The sequence below is a fragment of the Schistocerca nitens genome, chromosome 2, assembly GCF_023898315.1.
Source record: "Schistocerca nitens isolate TAMUIC-IGC-003100 chromosome 2, iqSchNite1.1, whole genome shotgun sequence".
NCBI lineage: Eukaryota > Metazoa > Arthropoda > Insecta > Orthoptera > Acrididae > Schistocerca > Schistocerca nitens.
In genome coordinates this window covers 743,469,129-743,496,791 of record NC_064615.1, presented here as the reverse complement: position 1 = coordinate 743,496,791, position 27,663 = coordinate 743,469,129, and the positions used below count along the sequence as shown (strand labels likewise).

At 46.7% G+C, this 27,663-nt stretch overlaps 1 protein-coding gene across 1 annotated transcript in view; it reads right to left on the bottom strand.

The window, feature by feature from the left end:
• The window catches only part of LOC126234602 (uncharacterized), a 254,873-nt gene that overhangs the window by 16,294 nt on the left and 210,916 nt on the right, over positions 1 to 27,663 (bottom strand). Inside the window, exon 9 of the mRNA XM_049943322.1 lies at positions 23,070 to 23,315. Coding sequence (XP_049799279.1) covers positions 23,070 to 23,315 — 246 coding nt within the window. The remainder of the gene's footprint in view (positions 1 to 23,069; positions 23,316 to 27,663) is intronic.

Here is a 27,663-nt window from a genome sequence, read left to right as displayed (position 1 = left end):
TTTCGCCCACTCGAAAGGTTGCAGGGAGTGAAAAATTAAGGTGTTGAAGGAGGCGACGAAAGCGAACTCCAGGGGGTAGCAGGGCAGAGACATACAACCCGTACTGACGGTCGAGAGAGTCGTCAAATAAGGAACGATAAGACGGGTGGTCGGGCATTGACAGTAGCCGACAGGCATACCGACAAAGCAGTATATCGCGCCGGTAGGTGAGTGGCAATTCGCCAGCGTCAGCATGAAGACTCTCTACGGGACTAGTATAAAACGCTCCGATCGCAAGTCGTAAACCCCGATGTTGTATGGAGTTGAGGCGGCGTAAGATGGATGGCCGTGCAGAGGAGTATACGAAGCTCCCATAATCCAGCTTGGAGCGGACGATCGACCGATATAGGCGAAGTAGGACGGTTCGATCCGCTCCCCACGACATACCACTGAGAACACGGAGGACATTTAAAGAACGGGTACAACGGGCAGCCAAATATGACACATGTGGAGACCAGCTAAGTTTCCTGTCAAATGTAAGACCTAAAAATTTGGTTGTCTCCACGAATGGGAGAGCAACGGGACCGAGTCGTAAGTACGGTGGGAGAAACTCTTTGTAGCGCCAGAAGTTAATACAGACCGTCTTCTCGGCAGAAAAACGGAAGCCATTGGCGACACTCCAGGAGTAAAGACGATCAAGAGAACGCTGAAGACAGCGCTCCAGGACACGTGTACGCTGCGCGCTGCAATAGATGGTAAAATCGTCCTCGAAAAGGGAGCCTGATACAGGGTGTTTCAAAAATGACCGGTATATTTGAAACGGCAATAAAAACTAAACGAGTAGCGATAGAAATACACCGTTTGTTGCAATATGCTTGGGACAACAGTACATTTTCAGGCGGACAAACTTTCGAAATTACAGTAGTTACAATTTTCAACAACAGATGGCGCTGCAAGTGATGTGAAAGATACAGAAGACAACGCAGTCTGTGGGTGCGCCATTCTGTACGTCGTCTTTCTGCTGTAAGCGTGTGCTGTTCACAACGTGCAAGTGTGCTGTAGACAACATGGTTTATTCCTTAGAACAGAGGATTTTTCTGGTGTTGGAATTCCACCGCCTAGAACACAGTGTTGTTGCAACAAGACGAAGTTTTCAACGGAGGTTTAATGTAACCAAAGGACCGAAAAGCGATACAATAAAGGATCTGCTTGAAAAATTTCAACGGACTGGGAACGTGACGGATGAACGTGCTGGAAAGGTAGGGCGACCGCGTACGGCAACCACAGAGGGCAACGCGCAGCTAGTGCAGCAGGTGATCCAACAGCGATCTCGGGTTTCCGTTCGCCGTGTTGCAGCTGCGGTCCAAATGACGCCAACGTCCACGTATCGTCTCATGCGCCAGAGTTTACACCTCTATCCATACAAAATTCAAACGCGGTAACCCCTCAGCGCCGCTACCATTGCTGCACGAGAGACATTCGCTAACGATATAGTGCACAGGATTGATGACGGCGATAGGCATGTGGGCAGCATTTGGATTACTGACGAAGCTTATTTTTACCTGGACGGCTTCGTCAATAAACAGAACTGGCGCATATGGGGAACCGAAAAGCCCCATGTTGCAGTCCCATCGTCCCTGCATCCTCAAAAAGTACTGGTCTGGGCCGCCATTTCTTCCAAAGGAATCATTGGCCCATTTGTCAGATCCGAAACGATTACTGCATCACGCTATCTGGACATTCTTCGTGAATTTGTGGCGGTACAAACTGCCTTAGACGACACTGCGAACACCTCGTGGTTTATGCAAGATGGTGCCCGGCCACATCGCACGGCCGACGTCTTTAATTTCCTGAATGAATATTTCGATGATCGTGTGATTGCTTTGGGCTATCCGAAACATACAGGAGGCGGCGTGGATTGGCCTCCCTATTCGCCAGACATGAACCCTGTGACTTCTTTCTGTGGGGACACTTGAAAGACCAGGTGTACCGCCAGAATCCAGAAACAATTGAACAGCTGAAGCAGTACATCTCATCTGCATGTGAAGCCATTCCGCCAGACACGTTGTCAAAGGTTTCGGGTAATTTCATTCAGAGACTACGCCATATTATTGCTACGCATGGTGGATATGTGGAAAATATCGTACTATAGTGTGTCCCAGACCGCAGCGCCATCTGTTGTTGAAAATTGTAACTACTGTAATTTGGAAAGTTTGTCTGCCTGAAAATGTACTGTTGTCCCAAGCACATTGCAACAAACGGTGTATTTCTATCGCTGCTCGTTTAGTTTTTATTGCCGTTTCAAATATACCGGTCATTTTTGAAACACCCTGTACATCAGCTGGGAGGCAATCCATTATTGGATTGATCGCTATGGCGAAGAGAGCGACGCTCAAAACAACGTGTTGGATGTCTGAAGCTTACCTTTTAGCCTTTTCGCTCGAGGAAAACAAGAAAAAATCGCAAGGCCAGAGTTCGGGCGAATATGGCTGATGTGGCGGATCTGGGATGGCAGTAACAGCTTGTCTCAAGCATGGCAAGATTTTGATGTAAGGAGCTTGGTACACTGACCTGGAGAAACACACATGACGAACTAATCCCTTACTGTCAAAGAATGCTATCAACATTGTTTTTTTGTTCTCGAAGGTTGTCGTCCTTTTTTCGAGGCTGGTGACCCAGGGCTCCCCATTCAGCAATTTGAAGCTTCGTTTGAGGGTTATACTAGCATCACAAACTTTCATCCCCAGCAATAATCTTTGACAGAAATATGGGATCATTTCTGGCTCTCTCCAGTAGTTCAGTAGAAATTCGTCTTTCCTCTTTCTGTTCGTCTGTTAGTGCGTGAGGGACGAGTTTTACATAAGGTTTCCGTTTCCCTAAACCTTAATGTAAAATCCTGTGACACACATCACGATCCAAATAAGTTGTTCTGATATCGCGCACACAGTTACATGATTGTCTTTTTGCAATAACCGCTCTACACGCTCCACGTTATACAGGATGCTTCAAAAACAATATACGTATTTCGAATGCATATATTTATTAAACATTAAGACACACGAATATGCAACTTTACATACATATTTACGAACATCTCAAGTTTAAATCACAGATGTTCAATACGTCCTCCATCAGCGACACGAACAATATCACATCGATACTCAAATTCCTCCCATACTAGGGCAAGCATGTCCTTAGTCACTGATGTTATGCCAGAACGGATCCAGTTCTTCAACTCTTCCAGTTTCTGTGGGAGTGGTGGTACATAAACATTGTCTTGGACGAAACACCACAGAAAAAAGTCAGAGGGTGTCAAAACCGGTGACCGTGAAGCCCAGCTGAGACACGCTATGTCGCCAGCTCCATGACGACCATCTCAACAGTTCGGTAGGGTTTCATTCAGATATTCACGCACTTCATAATCAACCGACGTCTCAAAACACGCCAAATTATTGTTGTAGGCAGTTGCAACTCCCGACTGGCATTACGAGTTGATGTTGAAATACTACGGTGGAAAGCAGTTAGAATTCGTGCAACACTTTGAGGGACACGAAGGCGGCCAGGACTTTTTGCTTTACATACACATCTTGTATCTAGAAACTGCCGATACCATCTGCGAATGTTCCACCCATTCGGAGGATCAATTTGGTACCTCAACCTGAAACGTCTTTGCACTGTAATCACGGAATTGCACTTCGGAAACTCGAGAACACAAAATGATTTCTGCTGCGGAGTAGCCATTTTAAAGATATGACGGTTATCAAGCAAAACACAAGACAATTGACACCTTGCGGCTATTAACATAAACTAGACTATGTATTCGTTTCTCCAACAGCAGAGCCGAGGCGCAGCGATCGTTCGTTTGGACAAAATAATACTTTCGTATTTTCTCTTTGAAACACGCTGTAATATGAAATTACAATGAAATGAACACCCTTAGCTGCTTACAGGCGTTGACATACGTCAACGGGGACAGATGAAAATGTGTGCCCCGACCGGGACTCGAACCCGGGATCTCCTGCTTACATGGCTAAGGGTGTTCATTTCATTGTAATTTCATTCTAACGAGCTGCTTGGTCACCGGTGGTATCTGTTCTTTCCGAAAGAATAGGTACTATCTTAATAAACGCTGTAATATTCCTGGCGGTTAGGTGTCCTGAATCGATCAGCTGATGGTTCAACAACCTTCCTATTATTAGCGGTTCAAAGCTAACAAATATCGCATTTCGCCTGCGCGGCGAAATATTTATTCCTTGACTTAGCGTTGCTCCATGACGAGCGAAGAAATGTAAGAAAAACGGTATGTGACCTGATTTTGGTGCAAGAGAGGGTAACGAGAGGACGTGTATGAAGTGGGTGCGATGAAACAGTAATTATTAGCTGCCATATTGTATACCGTGTTTTTTGAGATTCGCAAGCGATATGTAACGTTAATGTGGAGTTTAGTAACAGCCATAATGCAGTCTGGTGCATTTCAAAGGCAATTTCGCGTATTTATTTTTGATCAAAAGATTCTGTGATGAACTGTAATGTAGACAAGCTTGTATAGGACTTCGAACATTTGGTGGTCGATGTTGGTAGTAGAACCTGCTTCAATATCACGGTCAAGAGCACAGAGAAAGGTTTCTCTGCTAAAACGAACTCTCTCATTCGCAGATAATCACCGAATGACCAAATGCGAATGGCAGTACCCCAATTCGGGAAAATCTTATGTACCACGTAACAAGAAACCATTTATTTCGTTTTAGTACTGCAAACTCGGAAATAAAAATATCTGTATTGGAATTTCTCACAAAGGGGGTATTTGCTGTTGAATATCAGTCTCTTACAATTTTTGGAAGGATTTCTTATTCCAAACTGACTACGGTTATTACAATATCTCCACTATTGTAGTTTCGGCCATCTGGTCATTTTCAAGCAGTTGACAGGTGCTGAAAGCCCAGCATTAGTTAAAGCATAAAAATGATGTGAGCCTGTACAACAGATGTCATTTTTATGCTTTTTAAACATGTTGACTACTGCTGTGTTTCCAGGAGCTTGTAACGCTTTTCCTATGATGTCGATCTCTGCACTTTATCCTCAACCCAATAACCGAACAATAAATCTCGTCAGACATGGTATCAGTAAGTCCGGTTGACAAATTTGCACTATAAAATAAAGATTAGCATTCGTAAATTGAATAATAACGATGTCAATACTATCTGAAATGTCTACATGTGCTTATTGAGATAAAATACCAAGTAATCTTTTTCATATAATGACAAACCATAATCCGTACCATTATATAATCTACGTGAAAGAAAAAAAAACTAACATACAATACCAATCGACAGCAAAGCGCAATGATGCTCAATCTAGCCTGTGATGCACCGAAACTCTTAAACAACCTTTAAAGCCACCAAAACGTGGAAGCAACAGTTAGTTTCAAGTGACCTTTTCTGAAGTTTATGCATAATTGGAAAGTTCTGGCGACAGAGAACCCGGTAAAAATTTACTTTCCTGAAAACTTGCCAGGTTGAAGATTATGCTACATATGCACGAATTATATTCAATCATAAATAACTTATTCACAACGCAATTGATTCACACTTTTGTCATATTCAAAACACCACCTATAATTTTATACTTTTAAATTAGAGAGGTAACACGAAAAACACCACACGTTTGAGAAACAGACATCAAATTATTAATGTTGACGGAATCAGTAAGTACAGTATGCTGGTCAAGTTTTATGTACTACTTAAAAAAATGAGCGTTTATAAAACCATCCCTAGATGCCGTAGCATCTTATTTGTGTACAAAACACATCAACATATACACTAAACTTGAAGCCAGTTTTAAATTAGATGCAACACTTGCACTCAAAACCACTACTGTAGACAATTGGACATGTTCCAAAGACTTCAAGCATTTCTGAAGGCAGGCACACAAGCAGATGTATGTGTACTTGGTTCTGTAAAACGATATTGCGCATTAATAACTGAAGTGCTGCAATGCGTAAGTTGAGTAGTTATCAACTAATAAAGCCTTGTATCTACCAAATTAAATTGCATTTGCTACTTAATTAAACAACAGAAACAATTGCCACTTAGAGACTATGCGGAATTAATGAACGAAAAAAAAATGCAAACCTGAAGAGACGATGCTCCAAAATCTAAGTACTAACTTTTTTGTATATAATCACTCAGCCATCTTGTGACAGCGGGACCTCGGCATGCAGGTCTCATCTCTAATGAGAGCAAATTTATTATCAGACAAGACCACTGAGTGCAGTCTATCATACTGGAACCACTCGAAAATGACCGAAGGTAGAAACGACAGTGAATGATACAGTAAACATACAGTTTGTGCAAGCCACGACGAATGTTTCGTCAGATTTTATTCTGTGTCCGTTTTCTAAGGCATCCTCAGCTAAAGCAGATTTCTTGTGGTAGCGTAGGCGATAAAACCTCTCATGCTCCTTCCTGCGTTGTTCCACAGCGCGTAGTGTTTGTCCGGTGCAAGACTAGCCACATTTGCCAGGTATCTTGTAGACCCCCAGGTGTTCTGAGACCTGCCGCGTATTTATCTGGTCTCAGCAATTGACGGATTTTCGTCGGAGGCCTGAAGATCGATTTGATCTTGCATCGTTTCAGCAGGCGACTTATCTTGCCCGACAAGGTACGGCAAGAAAGCAAGTTTCTTTCCCTGCTCCTCATCGGTGATCTTGCTGAGAGTCTTGTTTGAAATTACTTTATTTGATGGAAGTCCTGAAGCAGCTCATGGGGGCAGGCTATCAGAGCCTGATATTCTTGGAACGCCTCAGCGGCATTAACAGTAACATCCAGTTTACCACGGAAGTAGAAAAAGACGATGCATTGTCTTCCTCGACACTGTCGTGGGCCGCAAACGAAATGGATGCCTTGGCCACAACGTCTGTAGAAAACCCACCCACACTGATATGTACTTGCACACTACCAGCCATCACCACCAGGCACAGAAGCGCTGTTTCACAAACACTGATCCATCGTACAAGAATGATATCATACGCTGGTAACTTGCCACGGAAGCTAAACCACCTACGCGAGGTCTTCAGGAACAACGGCTATAACGTCCATCAAATAAAAGAAGTGATTTCAAACAGGATCACCGATGAGGATCAGAAAGAGAAACTTGCTTTCTTGCCGTTCTGTGGCTATGAGTCGGGCGAGGTAAACCGCCCGTTGAAACGACGCAAGATCAAATCGATTTTCAGGCTTCCGACGAAATTCCGTCAATTACCGAGACCAGTTAAAGACGTAACAGGTCTCAGAACAGCTGGGATCTACAAGATGCGACGGTACCGAACGGTTACTGCATGTGTGGCTGCTCTTCCAAACAGCATCCGATAAGAGCAAACCAACTGCGTCTTTACTTGTGGTTACTCGTACTTTAGGTACTGTGTCTATGCACGGCTCAGTTTAAAAAGAATAGCTCGATGCAGTCATACGGTCGAGACGCGCACGTCTGCTTTTTGCCTCGCAGCTAATAACCTGCAGCTGTGATCCTGCAGCACTGGCTAGGATTGTGAGTTAATAAAATAGACAGAAATATGAAACAACAGTTAAATGAATAAATATCTGTGAAAGAAATGTGCGTTCTCATGCACTATCAAAAGTATCGGGGCACCTGTTAGTGGACAATAATGTGGGGTGCGCCGACCCTTCGTCATTATGACTGCCTGGTCTGTACTGGGAACATTGTCAACGAGGTGTCAATGTCTTTAGAGGAATGGCAGCGCATTTGTCCTCAAGAGCCGAAACCAGAGCAGATAGTGATGTCGGACGACGGGGTGTGGAGCGTAGTCTACGTTCTAACTCATCCCAAGTATGTTCCATTGGGCAGGCTAATCCATTTAAGGAATTATGTCTACAAGCCATCGCCTCACAGATGGGTTTTTATCTCAGAGTGCATGTCACGTTGATACAATAATCGGCTCCAGACTGTTCCTCTACTGTAGACAGTACAAAATGCCATAAAATCTGTTCATATCATTCCGCATTTAGCGATTTCTTACGCGCAATTAGGGTTGGTTGGTTGTGAGATTAAAGGGACCAGACTGCTACAGTCATCGGTCCCTTCTTCCAAAACACGTAACACCCACACAGAAAAAAAAACGACAATGGAAAGGACGACAGACGACAAGACAAGAAAGACGGAGACGGAGACCAGACAAAAGAAATTAAAATCACACAGAGTGTGGCAGTGGTTAGCCGACCATAGAGACAAAAAGGGAAAGGCCAACCACCGAGAGACACATTAAAAACTCAATCTAAAACCGTAGGCTAAATGCCAGACTCAACACAAAAAAGTACAAACACTTAGAGTAAGTGATAAAAGCCCCCTGCCCGAATAAAACGCAAAACTAAGCCTGCCATGTCAGAGTCATCTGTTAAAAGGGCAGGGAGCGTATCAGGCAGCGCAAATGTCTGCCTGAGCACAGCTAAAAGGGGACAGGCTAACAAAATGTGGACCACCGTCAAATCCGCCCCACAGCGACATACAGGCGGGTCCTCACGGCTCAGTAAATAGCTGTGAGTCAGCCGGGTGCGGCCAATGCGGAGCTGACAAAGGACAACAGAGTCCCTGCGAATGTCTCACATGGATGACCGCCACACAGTCGTCGCCTCCTTGACAGCACGGAGTTTGCTAAGTGTGGTCAGATCGCACCAATCAGCGTCCCAAAGCGCGAAAACTTTGCGGCGTAAGAACGCTCGCAAATCAGTCTCCGGGAATCCAACGTTCAGTGATGGTTTACTAGTGGCATGCTTGGCCAGGCTGTCTACATGTTCATTGTCTGGTATCCCAAAATGGCCAGGGGTCCACACAAAGACCACAGAGCGGCCGTCACGGGCAAGAGAATGGTGGGACTCCTGGACAGCCATCACCAGACGAGAGCGAGGGAAACACTGGTCGATAGCTCGTAAACCGCTCAGGGAGTCGCTACAGATAACGAAGGACTCACCTGAGCAGGAGCGGATATACTCTATGGCACGAAAGATGGCGATCAGCTCAGCAGTGAAAACGCTGCAGCCAGCCGGCAAGGAATAATGTTCGTAGTGGTCCCCTAGAGTCAGACCATAACCGACACGACCAGCAACCATCGAACCATCAGTGTAAACAACGCCAGAGCCCTGATACGTGGCAAGGATGGAAAGAAAGCGGCGGCGGAAGGCCTCTGGAGGGACTGAGTCCTTTGGGCCCTGAGCCAAATCGAGCCGAAGGCAAGGGCGAGGCACACACCACGGGGGTGTACGCAGAGACGCCGGGAAAGGAGGTGGAAGAATGAAAACCCCAAGCCCGGAGAGAAGCTCTCTGACGCGGACCGCGATCGTACAACCCGAACGGGACCGACGTTCTGGGAGATAGACGACCGGCTGTGGGAACAGTAGACGATAATTAGGATGCCCGGGCAAGCTAAAAACACGGGCAGCTTAAGCTGCCAGTAAGCGTTGGCGCCGCAACTGCAGTGGAGGGACACCTGCCTCCACGAGAAAGCTGTTCACAGGGCTGGTCTGGAAAGCACCAGTGGCAAGGCGTATCCCGCTGTGAAGGATTGGGTCCAGCACCCGCAACGCAGAAGGGGATGCTGAACCATAAGCCAGGCTCCCATAATCCAGACGGGACTGGATTAACGCCTGGTACAGCCATAAGAGGGTAGATCGGTCGGCGCCCCAGCTGGTGTGGCTCAAGCATCGCAGAGCATTAAGATGTCGCCAACACATCTGTTTAAGCTGCCGAACATGTGGGAGCCAAGTCAACCGGGCATCAAAAACCACACCCAAAAACCGACGTGTCTCCACCACAGCAAGAAGTTCGCCGGCATGGTAAAGCCGCGGCTAAGGGTGAACTGTTCGTCGCTGGCAGAAATGCAAAACGCAAGTCTTGGCAGCCGAAAACTGGAAGCCATGCGCTACAGCCCAAGACTGCGCCTTGCGGATAGCGCCCTGCAGCTGACGTTCAGCAGCTGCAATGCCAATGGAGCTATAGTAGAGGCAGAAGTCGACAGCATACAAGGAAGCTGAGACAGACGTTCCCACCGCCGCAGCGAGCCCGTTAATTGCAATTAAAAACAGGCAGACACTTAGGACTGATCCCTGTGGTACCCCGTTCTCCTGAACTCGGGAGGAACTATGGGAGGCCGCGACTTGGATGCGGAAGGTATGGTGTGACAGAAAATTTCGTAGGAAAATCGGCAGTGGATCCCGAAGACCCCGACCATGAAGCGTAGAGAGGATGTGATGGCGCCATGTCGTACTGTATGCCTTCCGCATGTCGAAAAAGACAGCGACGAGGTGCTGACGGCGGGCAAAGGCCGTACGGATGGCTGACTCCAGGCTAACCAGAAGGCCCCGAGACTCGAGTACCCAACTCAACCGCCGGCTCACCATGCAGTCGAGCAACTTGCAAAGAACGTTTGTGAGGCTAATGGGGCGGTAGCTGTCCACCTCCAATGGGTTCTTGCCAAGTTTCAAAACAGGGATAACAATGCTTTCCCGCCATTGCAACGGAAATTCATCCTTGAGCCAGATACGGTTGTAAAGGTTGAGGAGGCGTCGCTGGCAGTCTACTGAGAGGTGTTTCAGCACCTGACAGTGGATGCAATCTGGCCCGGGAGCTGTATCAGGGCAAGCGGCTAGGTCACTGTGGAATTCCCACTCAGTGAATGGGACATTGTAGGATTAAGGATAGCGCGTGTGAAATGAAAGGCTCCGATGTTCCAACGGCTCTTTAATAGAGCGGAAAGGCAGTGTGTAATTCACAAATGCGGAACAGAGCAAAATGGTATGCTAAGCAGTTGGCAATTTTGTCGGAGTCAGTACACATTGCCCCAATCAGTGACAGCGCAGGGACGCTGACAGGGGTCCAATAGCCATGGAGGCGTCTAATCTTGGCCCAGACCTGCGATGGAGAGACATGGAGGCCAATTGTGGAGACATACCGTTCCCAGCACTCCTGCTTGTGTTGGCGAATGAGGCAGCGGGCCCACGCATGGAGCCGTTTAAAGGCGACGAGGTTTTCTAAAGATGGATGCCGCTTGTGATGCTGGAGCGCCCGCCGGTGGTCTTTAATCGCCTCAGCGATCTCAGGCGGCCACCAAGGCACAGTCCTTCGCCGAGGGGACCCAGAACAACGGGGAATGGCAGATTCTGCGGCAGTAACGATGCTGGTGGTGACCGAGTGAACCACAGCATCAATGGCTTCATGAGAAAGAGGCGCAATAGCGGCCATGGATGAAAACATGTCCCAGTCAGCGTTATTCATAGCCCATCTGCTAGGGCGCCCAGAAGAGTGACGCTGTGGCAGTGACAGAAAGATCAGAAAGTGGTCACTACCACACAGGTCGTCCTGCACACTCCATTGGACAGACGGTAAGAGGCTAGGGCAGCAGATCGAAAGGTCGATGGCGGAGTACGTGCCATGCACCACACTGAAATGTGTGAAGGCACCATCATTTAAAATGGAAAGGTCGAGCTGTGCCAATACATGCTCAACGGTGGCGCCTCGACCTCTTTTCACTGAGCCACTCCACAGAGGGTTATGGGCGTTGAAGTCGCCCAGTAACAAGAAAGGTGGCGGCAACTGGGCTATCAGCGCAGCGAGGACATGCTGTGGGACATCACCATCCGGTGGAAGATACAGACTGCAGACAGTAACAGCCTGTGGCATCCACACCCGAACAGCGACAGACTCGCTGTGAAGAGAGTGAAGGACATAGATGCAGGCGCCACCAGATACCCTTTCATAAGCTACCCAGTTCTTATAATAACCCCGATAGCCACAGAGGGTGGGGGTTCACATAGCTGGAAACCATGTGTTCCCTGAAGAAAGGGTGAAGGCTGATAACTTGTTAGAGCTCAGCTAGATGGTGGAAGAAACCACTGCAGTTCCACTGGAGGATGATACTGTCCATGGCTGAGAAAGGCGTGAAGGGACTGAGGAGGCAGATTACGCTGCTGGGTCACTTGCTGCCACCAATTCAGTACCCACGTGAATGACATCCATTGCATCCGAGGGTCTGGTGAGATCGAGGTCTTCAGCAGATGCCAGAATCTCAAACTCATCCCCAGACGCGGAGCTTGTAGGAAGCGGTGGGATGGGTGCCACCACACTGTCTTGATTCTTGGGAACCACCTTTTTCTGTTTCTCACACTGTGCCTTCGGTGGTTCAGGCTGGGAGGGCTCACTGGGTCAGTCTCAGGGACAGACGATGACCGTGAGGCCATACGACCAGCGAGTGGTGGTTGTTTCAGCCACTTGCGGGTGTCTGCTTTTCCACTGGTCGGAACTTGCAAAGGGAGGTCCCCAAGGGACCCCTTCCTGGCGAGAGTAGCCAAAGAAGTCTTACTCTTCTCCGGCTGGGAAGTGGGAACTGATGTCCCCAATGGTTAGGGGGGTGTTGCTCCTGAAGTAGATGGAGCAGGAGCAACAGGGAGTGAAGTGCCCCCCACAATGAATGGGGGCCAGTGGATTCTGACTGATCAGAAAGCCAACCGTACGTGATGACACGGGAGATGGGAGAACCGTGGTTGCAGCAGCGGCGTAGGTCGACGTCATTGGCACAGGATGGAGCCTCTCATATTTCCGCTTAGCCTCTGTGTAGGTCAGGTGGTTCAGGGTCTTACATTCCATTATCTTTCATTCTTTCTGGAAAATCCTACAGTCCGGCGGGCAGGGGGAATGGTGTTCTCCGCAGTTAACACAGAAATAAGGCGGGGCACATGGAGTATTGGGATACGAAGGACGACCACAATCTCGACACATGATGCTGGAAGTACATCGGGATGACATACGCCCAAACTTGCAGCATTTAATACACCGCATCGGAGGAGGGACATATGGCTTCACATCACAGCGGTAAACCGTCACCTTGACCTTTTCGGGTAAGACATCACCCTTTAAGGCCAAGATGAAGGCACCGGTGGCTACCTGATTATCCCTCGGACCTCGATGGACGCGCCGGATGAAGTGACCACCTTGTCGTTCTAGGTTGGTGTGTAGTTCATTATCTGATGCTGAAGAGAATCCCTATGGAATATAATACCCTAGACCATGTTTAGACTCTGATGGGGCGTGGTGCTGACTGAAACATCCCCCAACTTGTCACAAGCGAGCAACCTCCGTGACTGGGCAGAGGATGCTGTTTTGATTAGAACTGACCCAGAGCGTATTTTGGACAAGCCCTCCATTTCCTGAACTTGTCCTATAAATGCTCCACAAAAAACTGAGGCTTGGTTGGCATCAATAATTCACCATCAACTCGCGTACAGACAAGGTACCGGGGTGAATAATCGGCACTGCTGTCTTTAGCCATATGTTCCTCCCATGGAGTGGCCAGGGAGGGAAATGATCTTGGATCATATTTCTTCCCATTGAGGATGGACCTCGATCGGTTAGAGACTGCTGGTGGAGGCTCACCAGCGAGAGATGATGTACCACGCTTCATTGCGGGTCATCCGCCCTGATGCCACCCACTCCGACCAGGGGCTCTCCCCACGGGTGCCACCCAGGCACAGCAAAGACCACCTGGCAGGATGGCCTGCGCCGGGAGTCCTGATGGCCCAGAGGGATAGGCATCTACTTCTCGGCATATGTGGGGAGGTAGCAGCTCAGGCATCAGCAGTGCGATCCCTGTGAAGTCACGGGGCGACCACCAAGAGGGTACATGACGACCCCACCACACCGGACTGGCGTGCTGGATGTCGGGTGTCTAATATCCATTTGTATCACGAGGGCAAAGATGGAAATGCACAAAGGAAGGAATGTATGCTACCCGGAACACACTTCAGCCTATGTGCCTGGAAGCTCGGTGGGAGTCCAACACCATGAGAATATCGGATGTGCCAGATCTTAGGGCAACATGGATTTATGATGCACCACATAAGGCGTCCTTCCCCAAATGGTACGCACTAACGGAAAATTTTGAAATGGAGTGGTCAAACCCTTTAGGGGACCATCACATTAAAGGCTGAAACAGTTGAGACTCCTTTTAGTCGCCTCTTACGACAGGCAGGAATACCGCGGGCCTATTCTTACCTACGAACTCGCAGGGGGGGGGGGGGGGGGGGGGAGGGGGGCGCAATTAGGGCACCACACCCTAACCACGAAACATACTCCTATATGATGTCGCCTCCTCTGTACTGCACATAATGGCAGGTAACGTTCTCTACGCATTCGCCAAATCCGAACACTTCCATTGCACTGCCACAAGTTCTAGCGTGATTCATCACGAGAAATCACTCGTCCTTTGTACAGTGGCGTTACTTTCTAGGCTATATCAAACGTCGCTTAGCAGTGACAACAGAAATACGTTTCCTATGGGGAGCTGCTCGACGCTGTACCTCATTATTTTCAACTCCTTGCTCATTCATTGTTCTACATGAGCTGTTGTTAACACTTTGGAACGGACGAGAGTTTCTTTTTGCTAATTTCGAGAGATTTTTTAAAAGCACGCTCCGCAATACCCGACAGTTGCTGTTCCTCATTACATGAGATCTGCCTAGTCTTGCTTTAGTTGTGACCGTTCCTTCACCTTTCGACTTCAAAATACCAACAAAGTTGATATGGGCAACTTTAGAAGAGTTGAAATGTCCCTGATGATCCAGTTATACTCGTGTACCGCGCAACTGCGCATGCGGCCACAGATGCAAATGCGCCAGTCGATCTATGTTGGCATGTCGATATATCCTTGTGAGCTGACCTGTGACGACGTATTTGTGAGATTATTACACCGAGTGCCGGATTCCATGATTTATCAAGGTTGAAACCACTATCTCTATTACTTAAATTCGTCGTCAAGCGAAACTCAATTGCCTCCTTCACTATAGAGTCCCAAAAAGATGATGTAGTTACCAAAATTTCGACGTTGTCATAAAACATACTGTGACCAGTGTCAATACAGTGCTCTGCCACTGCCGACTTGTTGGGTTGTAAAAGTCGTGTGTACCTCCGGTGTTCTGTACATCTTTCTTGGAAAGTACGAGTTGTTTGTCCAATGTAAGAAAGGCCACATTCACATGGAATTTTGTAAACTCCAGATTTTCGGAGCAACAAATCTTTGACAGAACCCACGAGTGAAGCTGTCTTGGGTGGAGGACGAAAAATCACTTTTACTCTGTGTCTGCTGAGAATCCGTCCTATGTTTGACGAGAGGCTACCCACATATCGCACGAAGGCCATCGATTTACAGGTTTCTTCGTCTTCTTCTGCTTTCTTTGTGGCCTCTTTCGATTTCATTTTCAGTGCCTTCTGTATTTGCTGTGGGAAGTACCCATTGTCTTCAAACACTCTTTGTAAGTGGGAAAGTTCATCTTGCAGACTGCTTTCGTCAGAAATAATACGCGCTCTATGGGTCAAAATTCGGAGAACACTCATCGTCTGGGCAGGATGGTGGCAGCTATTTGCACGTAAATGCAAATCCGCGTGCGTCGCCTTCCGATACACTTCATGTCCCAAAGTGCCATCCTCTCTGCGCCGAACCAGAACATCCATGAATGGAAGGCATCCCTCCTTTTCATTCGCATTGTGCACGTCTCTGCCGCCGACCAATGTGTCTGGCGCATTTGCATCTGTGGCCGCATGCGCAGTTCCGCGGTACACGAGTATAAAGGGACGAAGCGAGCACTGGAGCGGCAGTCTTGCGGCTCACTTTGAAGATGGCTGAACGTTATACAGCAGAAATATTAGAAGAAGAATTCTTGCGGCTGCACACGCGAAACTTTATGAAAGTCTTTGCGCCGCCAAAACCTGAATATTCACATCCAACGACTAGCCCACGTTCAAAATCGATGAGCTCTTCTTGCCAACTCATTCTGCTTTTAATGATTCTTTTCTGGCAGCAAAATACTGCTGTCGCCTTTTGTACAGGCGTGTCCATCTCTCATGAAATCTAACGATCGATTCCACGTTACAAAGGAGTGACCTTTTATCAGACAGTGCATATAGCGATGGCTATCTTACCAGCAAACATTGTTAATATACACGGTCCAGTCACGTTGTGCTCACCGCCTATGTTGGGCATCAACGTTCAATAACCACTCAAAGATTGCAGTGGCAGCTCTAGCATGTCGTGAGAATGCGGCGAAACAGTGCAGTCGTCGTAGTAATGCAGAAATAGAGCGATTTATCTGATGTCTAGAACGGCATCATCATTGGCTTTCGAGCGAAGGGTGGAAGCATTCGCAGGCGGCTAGGTTTGTAAACCGTTTGCGTGCTCTCGTGGTTAAAGTACAGGGTGTCCCAAAACAAATGACCCGATTTTAAATAGAATTATTTATTAGGAAGAAGGGCGTAACACCAACAAATTTCGTACTAAATTACTCAGAAAAGACAGACGTTTATAAAAATCCATCATAAATGTTCAATTCATCCCAAACTAAGGGTAAGGTGTCTACTGTCACTGAAGCAACAGAAGCTGATATTTTGCTTATTAGTTCATCAATGTCACGAGGTAAGGGAGGAACGTAAACACATTGTTTAACATATCCCCACAGGAACAAATCAGATGGTGTTAAGTCAGGGGACCTAGGAGGCCAAGAGTATAAAACCTGGTCTCGTGGGCCTGTACGCCCTATCCAACGTCGAGGCATCCAGGTCATCATTCGTAGCGACATCTAGCTGATTTTTTCTGAAACTCCAGAACATGCCGATTGCTTCTAACGCCGTTTCAGTTACCTACTGACATTAAAATCGGGTCATTAATTTTAGGACACCCTGTATAATGTGCATGGCAAAATTGTGTTATCCTAAACAGGCGGCGAGGCAACTGTGGTGCGCCACTTGGCATATACGACAGGGGTGAATGGCAACTGCGGATACATACACTACTGGCCATTAAAATTGCTACACCAGGAAGAAATGAAGATGATAATCAGGTATTCATTGACAAATATATTCTACTACAATTGACATGTGATTACATTTTCACTCAATTTGGGTGCATAGATCCTGAGAAATCAGTACTCAGAACAACCACCTCTGGCCGTAATAACGCCTTGATACGCCAGGGCATTGAGTCAAACAGAGCTTGGATGGCGTGTACAGTTGCCCATGCAGCTTCAACACGATACCACAGTTCATTAAGAGTAGTGATTGGCGTATTGTGACGAGCCAGTTGCTCGGCCACCATTGACCAGACGTTTTCAATTGGTGAGAGATCTGGAGAATGTGCTGGCCAGGACACCTGTCGAACATTTTCTGTATCCAGAAAGGCCCGTACAGGACCTGCAACATGCAGTCGTGCATTGTCGTGCTGAAATATAGGGTTTCGCAGGGATCGAATGAAGGGTAGAGCCACGGGTCCTAACACATCTGAAATGTAACGTCCACTGTTCAAAGTGCCGTCAATGCGAACAAGAGGTGATCGAGACGTGTAACCAATGGCACCCCCATACCATCACGCCGGGTGATACGCCAGTATGGCGAAGACGAATACACGCTTCCAATGTGCGTTCACCGCGATGTCGCCAAACACGGATGCGACCATCACGATGCTGTAAACAGAACCTGGATTCATCCGCAAAAATGACGTTTTGCCATTTGTGCACCCAGGTTCGTCGTTGAGTACATCATCGCAGGCGCTCCTGTCTGCGATGCAGCGTCAAGGGTAACCGCAGCCACGGTCTCCGAGCTGATAGTCCATGCTGCTGCAAACGACGTCGAACTGTTCGTGCAGATGGTTGTTGTCTTGCAAACGTCCCCATCTGTTACCTCAGGGATCGAGACGTGGCTGCACGATCAGTTACAGCCATACGGATGATATGCCTGTCATCTAGACTGCTAGTGATACGAGGCCGTTGGGGTCCAGCACGGCGTTCCGTATTAGTCTCCTGAACCCACCGATTCCATATTCTAACAGTCGTTGGATCTCGACCGACGCGAGCAGCAATATCGCGATACGATAAACCGCAATCGCTATAGGCTACAATCCGACCTTTATCAAAGTCGTAAACGCGATGGTACGCATTTCTCCCCCTTACACGAGGCATCACAACAACGTTTCACCCGGCAACGCCGGTCAACTGCTGTTTGTGTATGAGAAATCGGTTGAAACTTTCCTCATGTCAGTAAGTTGTAGGTGTCGCCACGGGCGCCAGCCTTGTGGGAATGCTCTGAAAAGCTAATCATTTGCATATCATAGCATCTTCTTCCTGTCGGTTAAATTTCGCGTCTGTAGCACGTCATCTTCGTGGTGTAGCAATTTTCATGGCCAATAGTGTATACGGGCGAAGAGACATGCTGTTTAGCGAACGACCACGTTGCTGCGTATGCGCCTCCACAGCAGGTGCCTGGTTCACACAGCCATGTGACTGCTGTTCATCGGCGACAAAGGCTGGACTTTGCATGTCAGCACCGCAACTGCACGTGCATGGAGTGGTGACAGGTAACCTTTTGAGATAAACCACGTTTTAAGCTCCATCGGATAGATGGCCGTAGTCGTGTATGGCATGATGCGCCTGAAAAGAAACACCCTGCAACCCATTTTTGAATTATCCAGGGCAGAGGACATTCCCTGTGTGATCTCTTCATTCTGGAAGGCACAATGGATCAACACAAATACACGTATATTATTGGGGACTGTAGCAAACCCAACATCTAGTCTGCTTTTCCTCGGCACGATTCCACCTATCAGCAGGACAACACAACGTGTCACACAGCTCACTGTATACGCGCGTGGTTTGAAGACTACCAGAATGAGTTTACTGCTCTTCCCTGGCCACGAAACTCCTCGGATTTAAACCCAGCCGAGAATCTGTGGGAGCACCTCGATTGGGACGTCCACGTCGAGGATCCTCAACTGGGAAACCTAGTTCATCTGGCCATTGCACTAAGGTCGGCATGGTTCCACATCTCTGTCGGTACCTTCCAAAGTATCACTGGCTTTTCCTGTACATCTTGCAGTAGTCTGTGCTGCAAAAGATGGCTATTCAGGCTTTTGACAGGTGGTCACAATATGACTGGACAGTGTACAATGAAGTATTAATTTTGGAAATACACTAAAATAAAATTATGCTGAAACAGTGTAACTGAAGACCTAAGTGACAAACTTTCAAGTTAAATTACTGCATGTCAGACTGGTTGCTGCCTTGAAAGAGGCCGGCCGAAGTGGCCGTGCGGTTATAGGCGCTGCAGTCTGGAACCGCAAGACCGCTACGGTCGCAGGTTCGAATCCTGCCTCGGGCATGGATGTTTGTGATGTCCTTAGGTTAGTTAGGTTTAACTAGTTCTAAGTTCTAGGGGACTAATGACCTCAGCAGTTGAGTCCCATAGTGCTCAGAGCCATTTTTGAACCTTGAAAGAGCTGAAGGCTTGCCTACTAACTACAACTGTAGCTACAACACTGAGGTGACAGAGTCATGAGATAGCGATATGTACATATACAGACAGTTGTAGTATTGCGTGAACTATGAAAGGGAAGCGTAGTGACGGAGCTGTCGTTTGTACCCAGATGATTCATGTGAAAAAGTCTCACAGGACAGAATTAAGACTGAAAGCGGAAAGATAGTTCGAGCTAGGCGCAGGGGACATTCCATTTCGGAAATCGTTAGGGAATTCAGTATTCTGAGATTCACAGTGTCAAGAGCATGCGGGAATACCAAATTTCAGGGAATTACCTACCCACACGGCCTTCACTTAATGACCGAGAGCAGCGGCTTTTGCGTAGAGTTGTCATTGCTAACAGCCAAGCAACAATGCGTGAAATAACCGCAGAAATCTATGTCGGATATACGATGAACATATCCATTAGGCCAATGGCAGAAGATGAGAACACGAGTGCCTTTGCTAACAGCAAGACATTGCCTCCAGTGCCTCTCCTGGGGTCGTGACCATATCTGTTGAACCATAGACGATTGGAAAACCGTGCCCTGGTCAGGTGAGTACCGACTTCAGTTGGTAAGAGCTGCTAATAGGGTTCGAGTGTGGCGCAGCCCCCACAAATCCACGGACTCAAGCTGTCTCGAAGGCACTGTGCGAGCTGGTGGTGGTTCCATAAAGGTGTGGGTTGTTTTTACCTGGAATGGACCGGGTCCTCTGGATACTCTGTTACCTTGAGACCATGTACAGCCATTATTGAACGTCATGTTCCCAAACAACGATCGAACTTTTATGGATAACAATGTGGTTTAAAGAACATTATGGACAGTTTGAGCGAATGATTTTGCCGTCCAGATAGTCCGACAGCTATCCCATCGAACATTTCTCAGACATCGAGAGATCAGTTCGAGAAACTCCCGCACCCGAAACACTTTCGCAGTTATGGACGGCTATAGAGGCAGCATGGCTCAATATTTCTGCAGGAGACTTCAAACGACTTGTTGAACCCATGCCGAGTAGCTGCACTGTGCTTGGAAAAAGGGGTCCTACATGAGATTAGGAAGTATCCCATGACTGTTACCCCAGTGTATTATTACTACAGTATTCTACACTGACATGTGCATGCTTCGGCAGTCCTGGAGTCTACGCATGTGGCTGGCCACTGTACTTTTGATAAGATTTCTGTAACTATTTTGATAATGGCTACAATTCTGTACCACATTAGTAAAATTTTGTTACTCTCCTACTTGCTCTTCGAACCAGAGATCGATCGTTTGCGAACTAACTGGTCCAAAGGAACGGTTCACCAAGATGAACGGAACGAGCGAGGAACGCATTCTAAGGAACGGTCTTTTATAGTTCACTTCGGTCGCTTTCTGCTTATAGTTCCCGGGAACGGGAAACGGCCGGTGTCGTTCCCGCAACCTCACGGCAGCCGGTCTCGTCCCAGCCTCGGTCGCGTTCTCGTCTGTCTAGGTCTCGCTCTGCCGGACTCTTCCTTCTTCGCGTGGCCGCTCGTCGCAGTTCCACTGCCGACTGCTCTTACAAGAGAAACTCCCCATCGCACCCCCCTCAGATTTAGTTACAAGTTGGCACAGTGGATAGGCCTTGAAAAACTGAACACAGATCAATCGAGAAAACAGGAAGAAGTTGTGTGGAACTATGAAAAAAATTAGTAAAATATACGAACTGAGTAGTCCATGCGATGATAGGCAACATCAAGGACAATAGGTCAAGGAGCGCCGTGATCCCGTGGTTAGCGAGAGCAGCTACGGAACGAGAGATCCTAGGTTCAAGTCTTCCCTCGAGTGAAAAGTTTAATTTTTTATATAATCAACTTTGCTCTCCAAAATTCAAGGACATGTTCAGATTTGCTTGGACATATGCAGGATTTGACGGTCTACGCACGGAAAAATTTGAAAACGTTAAAAAGATATGTTTTGACAGAGCACAGGGAAAACTGGGCGACTGTGAAACTATTGCATTCATTTGGTGCAGTTTGTGTGACAAACTCTTATGTTTTCATCACTTTTTTTGGAGTGATTATCACATCCACAAGAAAACCTAAATCGGGCAAGGTAGAAGAATCTTTTTACCCATTCGCTAAGTTAGGTGGGTCGACAACATATTCCTGTCATGTGACGCACATGCCGTCACCAGTGTCCAATAGAATATAACAGACGTGTATTCCTGTGGAGGAATCGGTTGACCTATGACCTTGCGATCAAATGTTTTCGGTTCCCATTGGAGAGGCGCCTCCTTTCGTCTACTAATCGCACGGTTTTGCGGTGCGGTCGCAAAACACAGACACTAAACTTATCACAGTGAACAGAGACGTCAATGAACGAACGGACAGATCGTAACTTTGCGAAAATAAAGAAAGCAAAATTTTCAGTTGAGGGAAGACTTGAACCAAGGACCTCTAGTTCCGCAGCAACTCACGCTAACCACGGGACCACGGCGCACTTGAGTTCACATTCTCTTTGATGTTGCCTATCTTGCGCATGGACTACTTAGTTTGTATCTTTTACTAATTTTTTTTCATAGTTCCACACAACTTCTTCCTGCTTTCTCGATTGATCTGTGTTCAGTTTTTCAAGGCCTACCCATTGTGCCAACTTATAACTAAATCTGAGGGGGGTGCGATGGGGAGGTTCCCCTGTTAGTTACTTCAGTATCGAGCTGTTGTTCGTTTCGTTCGCTTCGCACGCTCATTCTAGATTTGTTTCAAAACCTTTTTTGAACTCTGAACTTCTGGTTCTTTTCGTATTCTATTCAGCGTCCACGACCCGTAATTAAAATGTGTGTTATAATCACGTAAACTACATAAAAATTACGTAGTATGTAATACATCTTTTCAGGTAACAAAATGGCGTATCAGCTTACTTCACTATTTCGATAAACAGCAGAAGAATTACTTGTAAAAAGGTAAGATTTTTTGTTATTACACATGCAAAGGCCGTCGGCACGGTACACACGAGTGGCCTTTTCCGTCTTTTTCTGATCCAAGGTAAAAGAGCATGTTCATTGTTATGGAAGGCAGACCGACTTACAACCGGACGAAGCCCGCGCTTAGTGATCGAGTGTATGGTGTCACATTTTGTAAAGAGAATATGATAGTTCCTGCAACATCATTTCAGTGGCACAGGGTGGCACACGAAAAATCGGCCCCGAGTACTAGACTGCTCATTGTCGCTTACCAATCGTCACCTATTGTTTCGAAGTTGTTTGCTTTAACTTATTTGTTATTTCTTCACAGCCCAATTACTACGTGTTTATCTATTCTTCATGTGGTGGTCTCAAATCGTGCGTAATTAGCGAGCAGTCTGTACTCGGAGCCGGTTTTTCGTGCGCCACCTTATATTATTCCGCTGTCATCAGCCACTTAACGCTACAGTTGGCTAAACGAGACGTTTCGCAGAATCATGAAAATTACAAGTGTGTGAGAATTCTGGTATGAATATAAACTCTGTACTCCAGGGCGGTGGGGGGGGGGGGGGGGGCGCAAGTCCCCCTCGTGGCGTCTTCCATCTTCAGTCACCTATGCTACTAATTTTCAATTTTTCATAAGATCCATATACCAAGCACAATGAAAGGTGAAAAAGTAAAAATGAACGGTTCCCAAAAAAGAGAGACCACCAGTGAACTAGTTTCCAAGGATGAACGACTTGGGCCATCTACACTTCGAACCTGTTGACGTTCGTTTGACAGAGCGCACAGCTGAAAACACAAATACTGGAAATGGTGCTTCAGCATACCTTGCCCTCGACTTTGTCGTCAGTCTTGATCAGCTGCGGCTGCGGCACGATGGCGACCGCGGAGGCGTAGGCGGCCGCCTGGGGCGGGGGAGGTGCCTGCCTGTACAGCGGCCAAGCGGGCACCAGTGGCTGCTGCTGCTGCTGGTGGTGGTGACTGTAGATACAGAGGGGCACGTGCTGCCCGCCAGAGTGGATCGGCAGCGCCACCAGCTGTCCACCGTCCAGCGTCTTGTGCGCGCCACCGTTCTGCAACGGTAAACAGGACGGGCCTCAGCAATCAGGTGTGTACTAGTTCTCCTTCCAGCTGCCTGTCCCTCTCTCTGCCGCAGCGATTACTACAGCTCAACCTGCCGCTACGGCGACAAGGGTACGTGTGTACTGAGGTGCTGATAGTAAGCTCCTAGGGGACCTAACTGCTGGGGTCATCGTTCCCTAGGCTTACACTACTTAATATAACTATATAACTAACTTACGCTAAGAACACACACACACACACACACACACACACACACACACACAAATGCGCGCGCGCGCGCGCCCACCCGAGGGAGGGAGGATTCGAACTTCCGACGGGGGGGACGGGGGGCGAGGGGGGAGGAGGGAGGAGGGAGGAGGGGGGAGGGGGGAGGGGGGAGGGGGGGAGTCGCGCAAACCGTGGTATGGCGCCTGAGACCACGTGGCTACACCGCGCGCCGTGTGTACTTAAGCACAGCGGTTAAAGCAATCTAATTTGGTCTCCGCTATCCTGACGAGCATCACGAAAACCTTTCAGTCTCCTGCACCCGACAACAGGTTGCGCTATCAATTCAAAAGGACCAACCATGTTTATATTTGCGGCGATAGTTTCACTGCAGTATTTATGATAACGGCGGGAGCAGCAAAATGAACAAACCAAACTTAAAGGAGACTGAGAAGAAATTAAGAATTGGGGAATATGTACCACTCACGAAACAGAGCGCCAAGTCCAGCAGGGAAAAGTCCTAGCATGTTTATGAGGCAGCTTAAAATAATAATAATAATAATAATAATAATAATAATAATAATAATAATACTACAGAAACTACAGAAATCCGTAATTATTGATACATGTTCAATTACCCGAAAGTTCCTAAATGCAATATAACACATACCGTACAGTTAATAGGAAGTGACGCTTGATCAAGGTCCGCGTCACTTTCCATTCTCAACCAGACTTAACGTCTGAGAAAGTAAAGAAATAATAATAATAATAATCGGTAGGTGTCAGGAAGTCGTTTCGGAAAGTATTTGTATGGAGTGTAGCCATGTATGGAAGTGAAACATGGACGATAAATAGTTTGGACAAGAAGAGAATAGAAGCTTTCGAAATGTGGTGCTACAGAAGAATGCTGAAGATTACATGGGTAGATCACATAACTAATGTGGAGGTATTGAATAGAATTGGGGAGAAGAGCTTGTGGCACAACTTGACTAGAAGAAGGGACCGGTTGGTAGGACATGGTCTGAGGCATCAAGGGATCACAAATTTAGCATTGGAAGGCGGCGTGGAGGGTAAAAATCTTAGAGGGAGACCAAGAGATGAATACACTAAGCAGATTCAGAAGGATGTAGGTTGCAGTAAGTATTGGGAGATGAAGAAGCTTGCACAGGATAGGGTAGCATGGAGAGCTGCATCAAACCAGTCTCAGGACTGAAGACACCACCACCACCACCACCACCACCACCACCACCACCACCACCACCACCACCACCACCACCACCACCACCACCAGGTGTCTCACAACGCAAATTGTGTAAAAGTTACTGTACGCACATTCAGGAACACCTGGAGTATGTTACGACATGTTTGTAAATTTGACCAGCGGTTTTCTCACTGCAGTGGTATTTTGAAAGAGGAAGAAGACTTAGCGGCTGACAAGTGTGTGAAATGTGTGTGCTAAGGACTTGAGGTCGTTTAGCGGCACATAGGCTTTGAAAATCTAGGGCAAACATTGATTGAAACAGGAAAAAATATGGCTCAATGGACATAAAAACCACATTCTGGTGGTATACAAACTAGTGCGAAGAAAGCTTAGTATGAATGATAAACTTATTCCAGATGTGAACATTTTAGATTAACGTAACACGAAAAATTAATTTCATGTCTGTTAATCTGCATTTGGGGAATTTAGAATGAACTATTTTGACCACTTGGAATGAATTCAGCGAAGCCGCAATACACATCCTGGAAAAGTAACTAAAATTGGTATTACTGGGGTCACATATGGCTGAACGCACGAAGGTTACAGGAACTACTCTCGCAAATCCTTAGCTTAGTTGGCGTTGTAGTGTAATAGACATCTTCAGATGCTTAGAAGCAAAGGATCTCGACATTTAGAAATGTATTAGAGGTGACCTGATGATGATGATGATGATTGAGAATAACCAGTTCTAGTCTAAAGAGGATGAAGGTGCACAGAAAAGGTTACTATAGAAGTAAATAAGCCCGAAATACGCCGAGAAGGGAAAAAACGACAAAATCCGCAATTTCCTGGCCTATAAAATGACTCAATGACTGGAGCCTCGTATTGTGATACTCTGAAATTTTCATCAACTTCCAGACCCTACTCAAAACACTACAGTGAAAGCTTACGGAGTAAACCGCTACGCAGCGTAGCACAGCGGGAAGACTGTCCTATGTGGGTTGGGCTAGCTTGGCTTGCATGGGTGTAAAGCAGCCTGCCCGTTCATTGATAAAGTGCAACAGCTTGCCTGCCTTAACAGGCCAGCACGAGTAGGTTACAACCTGAGTGCATACACCTGTGATAGCAATTCTCTGTAATCAATGTATCTGTCTACTCAGAAAAGCAACCGAGCCATGTAACGTAAGCACCAGAAAAGAATTGTCAAGAAGAAAGTAACTGACTTTGCCTTTGTAGTTCATAGAAAATATTTGAATCTTCATTTAATAAGATTCTCAACTGAGTTGATCCAGAACATAACCGACTTACTAGAAAAATGCAGCCTAATAATGGAAAAAAATTTATCTTGGTGGCAGATGACGTTCATTGCAAAATAAGAGCAATCTGATCAATTTAATTTCATATTTGGCGTTTTCTTTGGTAAACTGGTGACAGTGTAAGACACAAATGAGCTTCTGTAAAGTTTGGAAGGTAGGAGACGAGGTACTGGCAGAAGTAAAGCTGTGAGTACCGGGCGTGAGTCGTGCTTCGGTAGTTCAGTTGGTAGAGCACTTGCCCGCGAAAGGCAAAGGTCCCGAGTTCGAGTCTCGGTCGGGCACACAGTTTTAATCTGCCAGGAAGTTTCATATCAGCGCACACTCCGCTGCAGAGTGAAAATCTCATTCTGGCACAAATGACTAGTTGTGAACTGCCTTTTATAGACGGTGAACCACAACTTCACAAACTTCCGCAGATTGCCGACGGCTATTTCGTAAGTTTTACTGTGAAGGATCCGTGGTCTCTGGTGGTTCGCTACAGAGTAGTTTTATTTCCTTTTCTTTACAACCCATATTTATCTTTGCATCTGTTTTGCTCTGTAAATATCTGCACAACAGTGCACATATCTATGGAGGTGGTCGTCAAACTGCGACCCGAGTCAAGTATTGAAGCGGCCCGCTGTTCTCAGCCGTCGTTGTAGTAAATTTAATCAGACAAATCGAAAGACGTTAAATAATGCTAAGAGCTTCTTAAAAGAGTAGTTTTTCTGCTCAGTAACAAAAAGAGAGCGAAGTAACGCTTTAAGATGTGCTTACTTTTAATTGATGTATTCGACGGTGAGATAGGTAAATGTAATCGCTTACCTTACGGGCTGAGCGGTAAGCAGCGCGCCAAATGCGGGGTTAGAAGATTTGAGGGGAATATTTTGTCCGTCTTCCAGTAATGCGACTCACGGGCCTACGTACACTCGTACCGATGGTATGGTATGAATATTGACACGGAAGTAACGTGTATTCGTGAATGCTCATTACAGAGGCTGTAATTTTTAAATGCGGCACTTATTTGTAGCAAGCAACATTAAATTAATTGTGGCTTTTTAACACTATGCATTGAATAGAAGGATACTAGCATTTAAATAATTTATAAGACTTTCGTAATGGTGACTCATTCAATAGCACATTTAAATTTTAAATTCAAATAATATTAAAACAGTGACAACTCACCATGCAACTATACTGTCACAACTGTTTGATCACTGAGATCGGAAGCAATCTGAAGCAAATCACAGTTGATACGAGGTGTTCCGAATGGTGCAGACTTTCAACGATCAGTACTTGGAGGCGACGGAGGCGGGCTAACACGCCCATACTACTTCAAGTTGCTAATAATTTATCAGTTTATTTTGGTTACCAATCAAAGCATGCTTTCGGAATCCATTTAATTCCACTTTTACTGTATTTGCATCTACAGAAAATGAAGCTGGAACTCCGGAACCAATGCTTGTTTGCTTACTTGTACTACTTCTTGTTCGTTACATTTTCACCCTTCACCTAAAATGCACGTTTGCAAAAAACTTACCTACGAGTTCTTTGCTAGCCCACAAACGTGTGCAGTGACGGAAGGTCCAAGACATGCTGTCGTATTAGGTACATATCATCAAAATGAAAGGTTGTTGA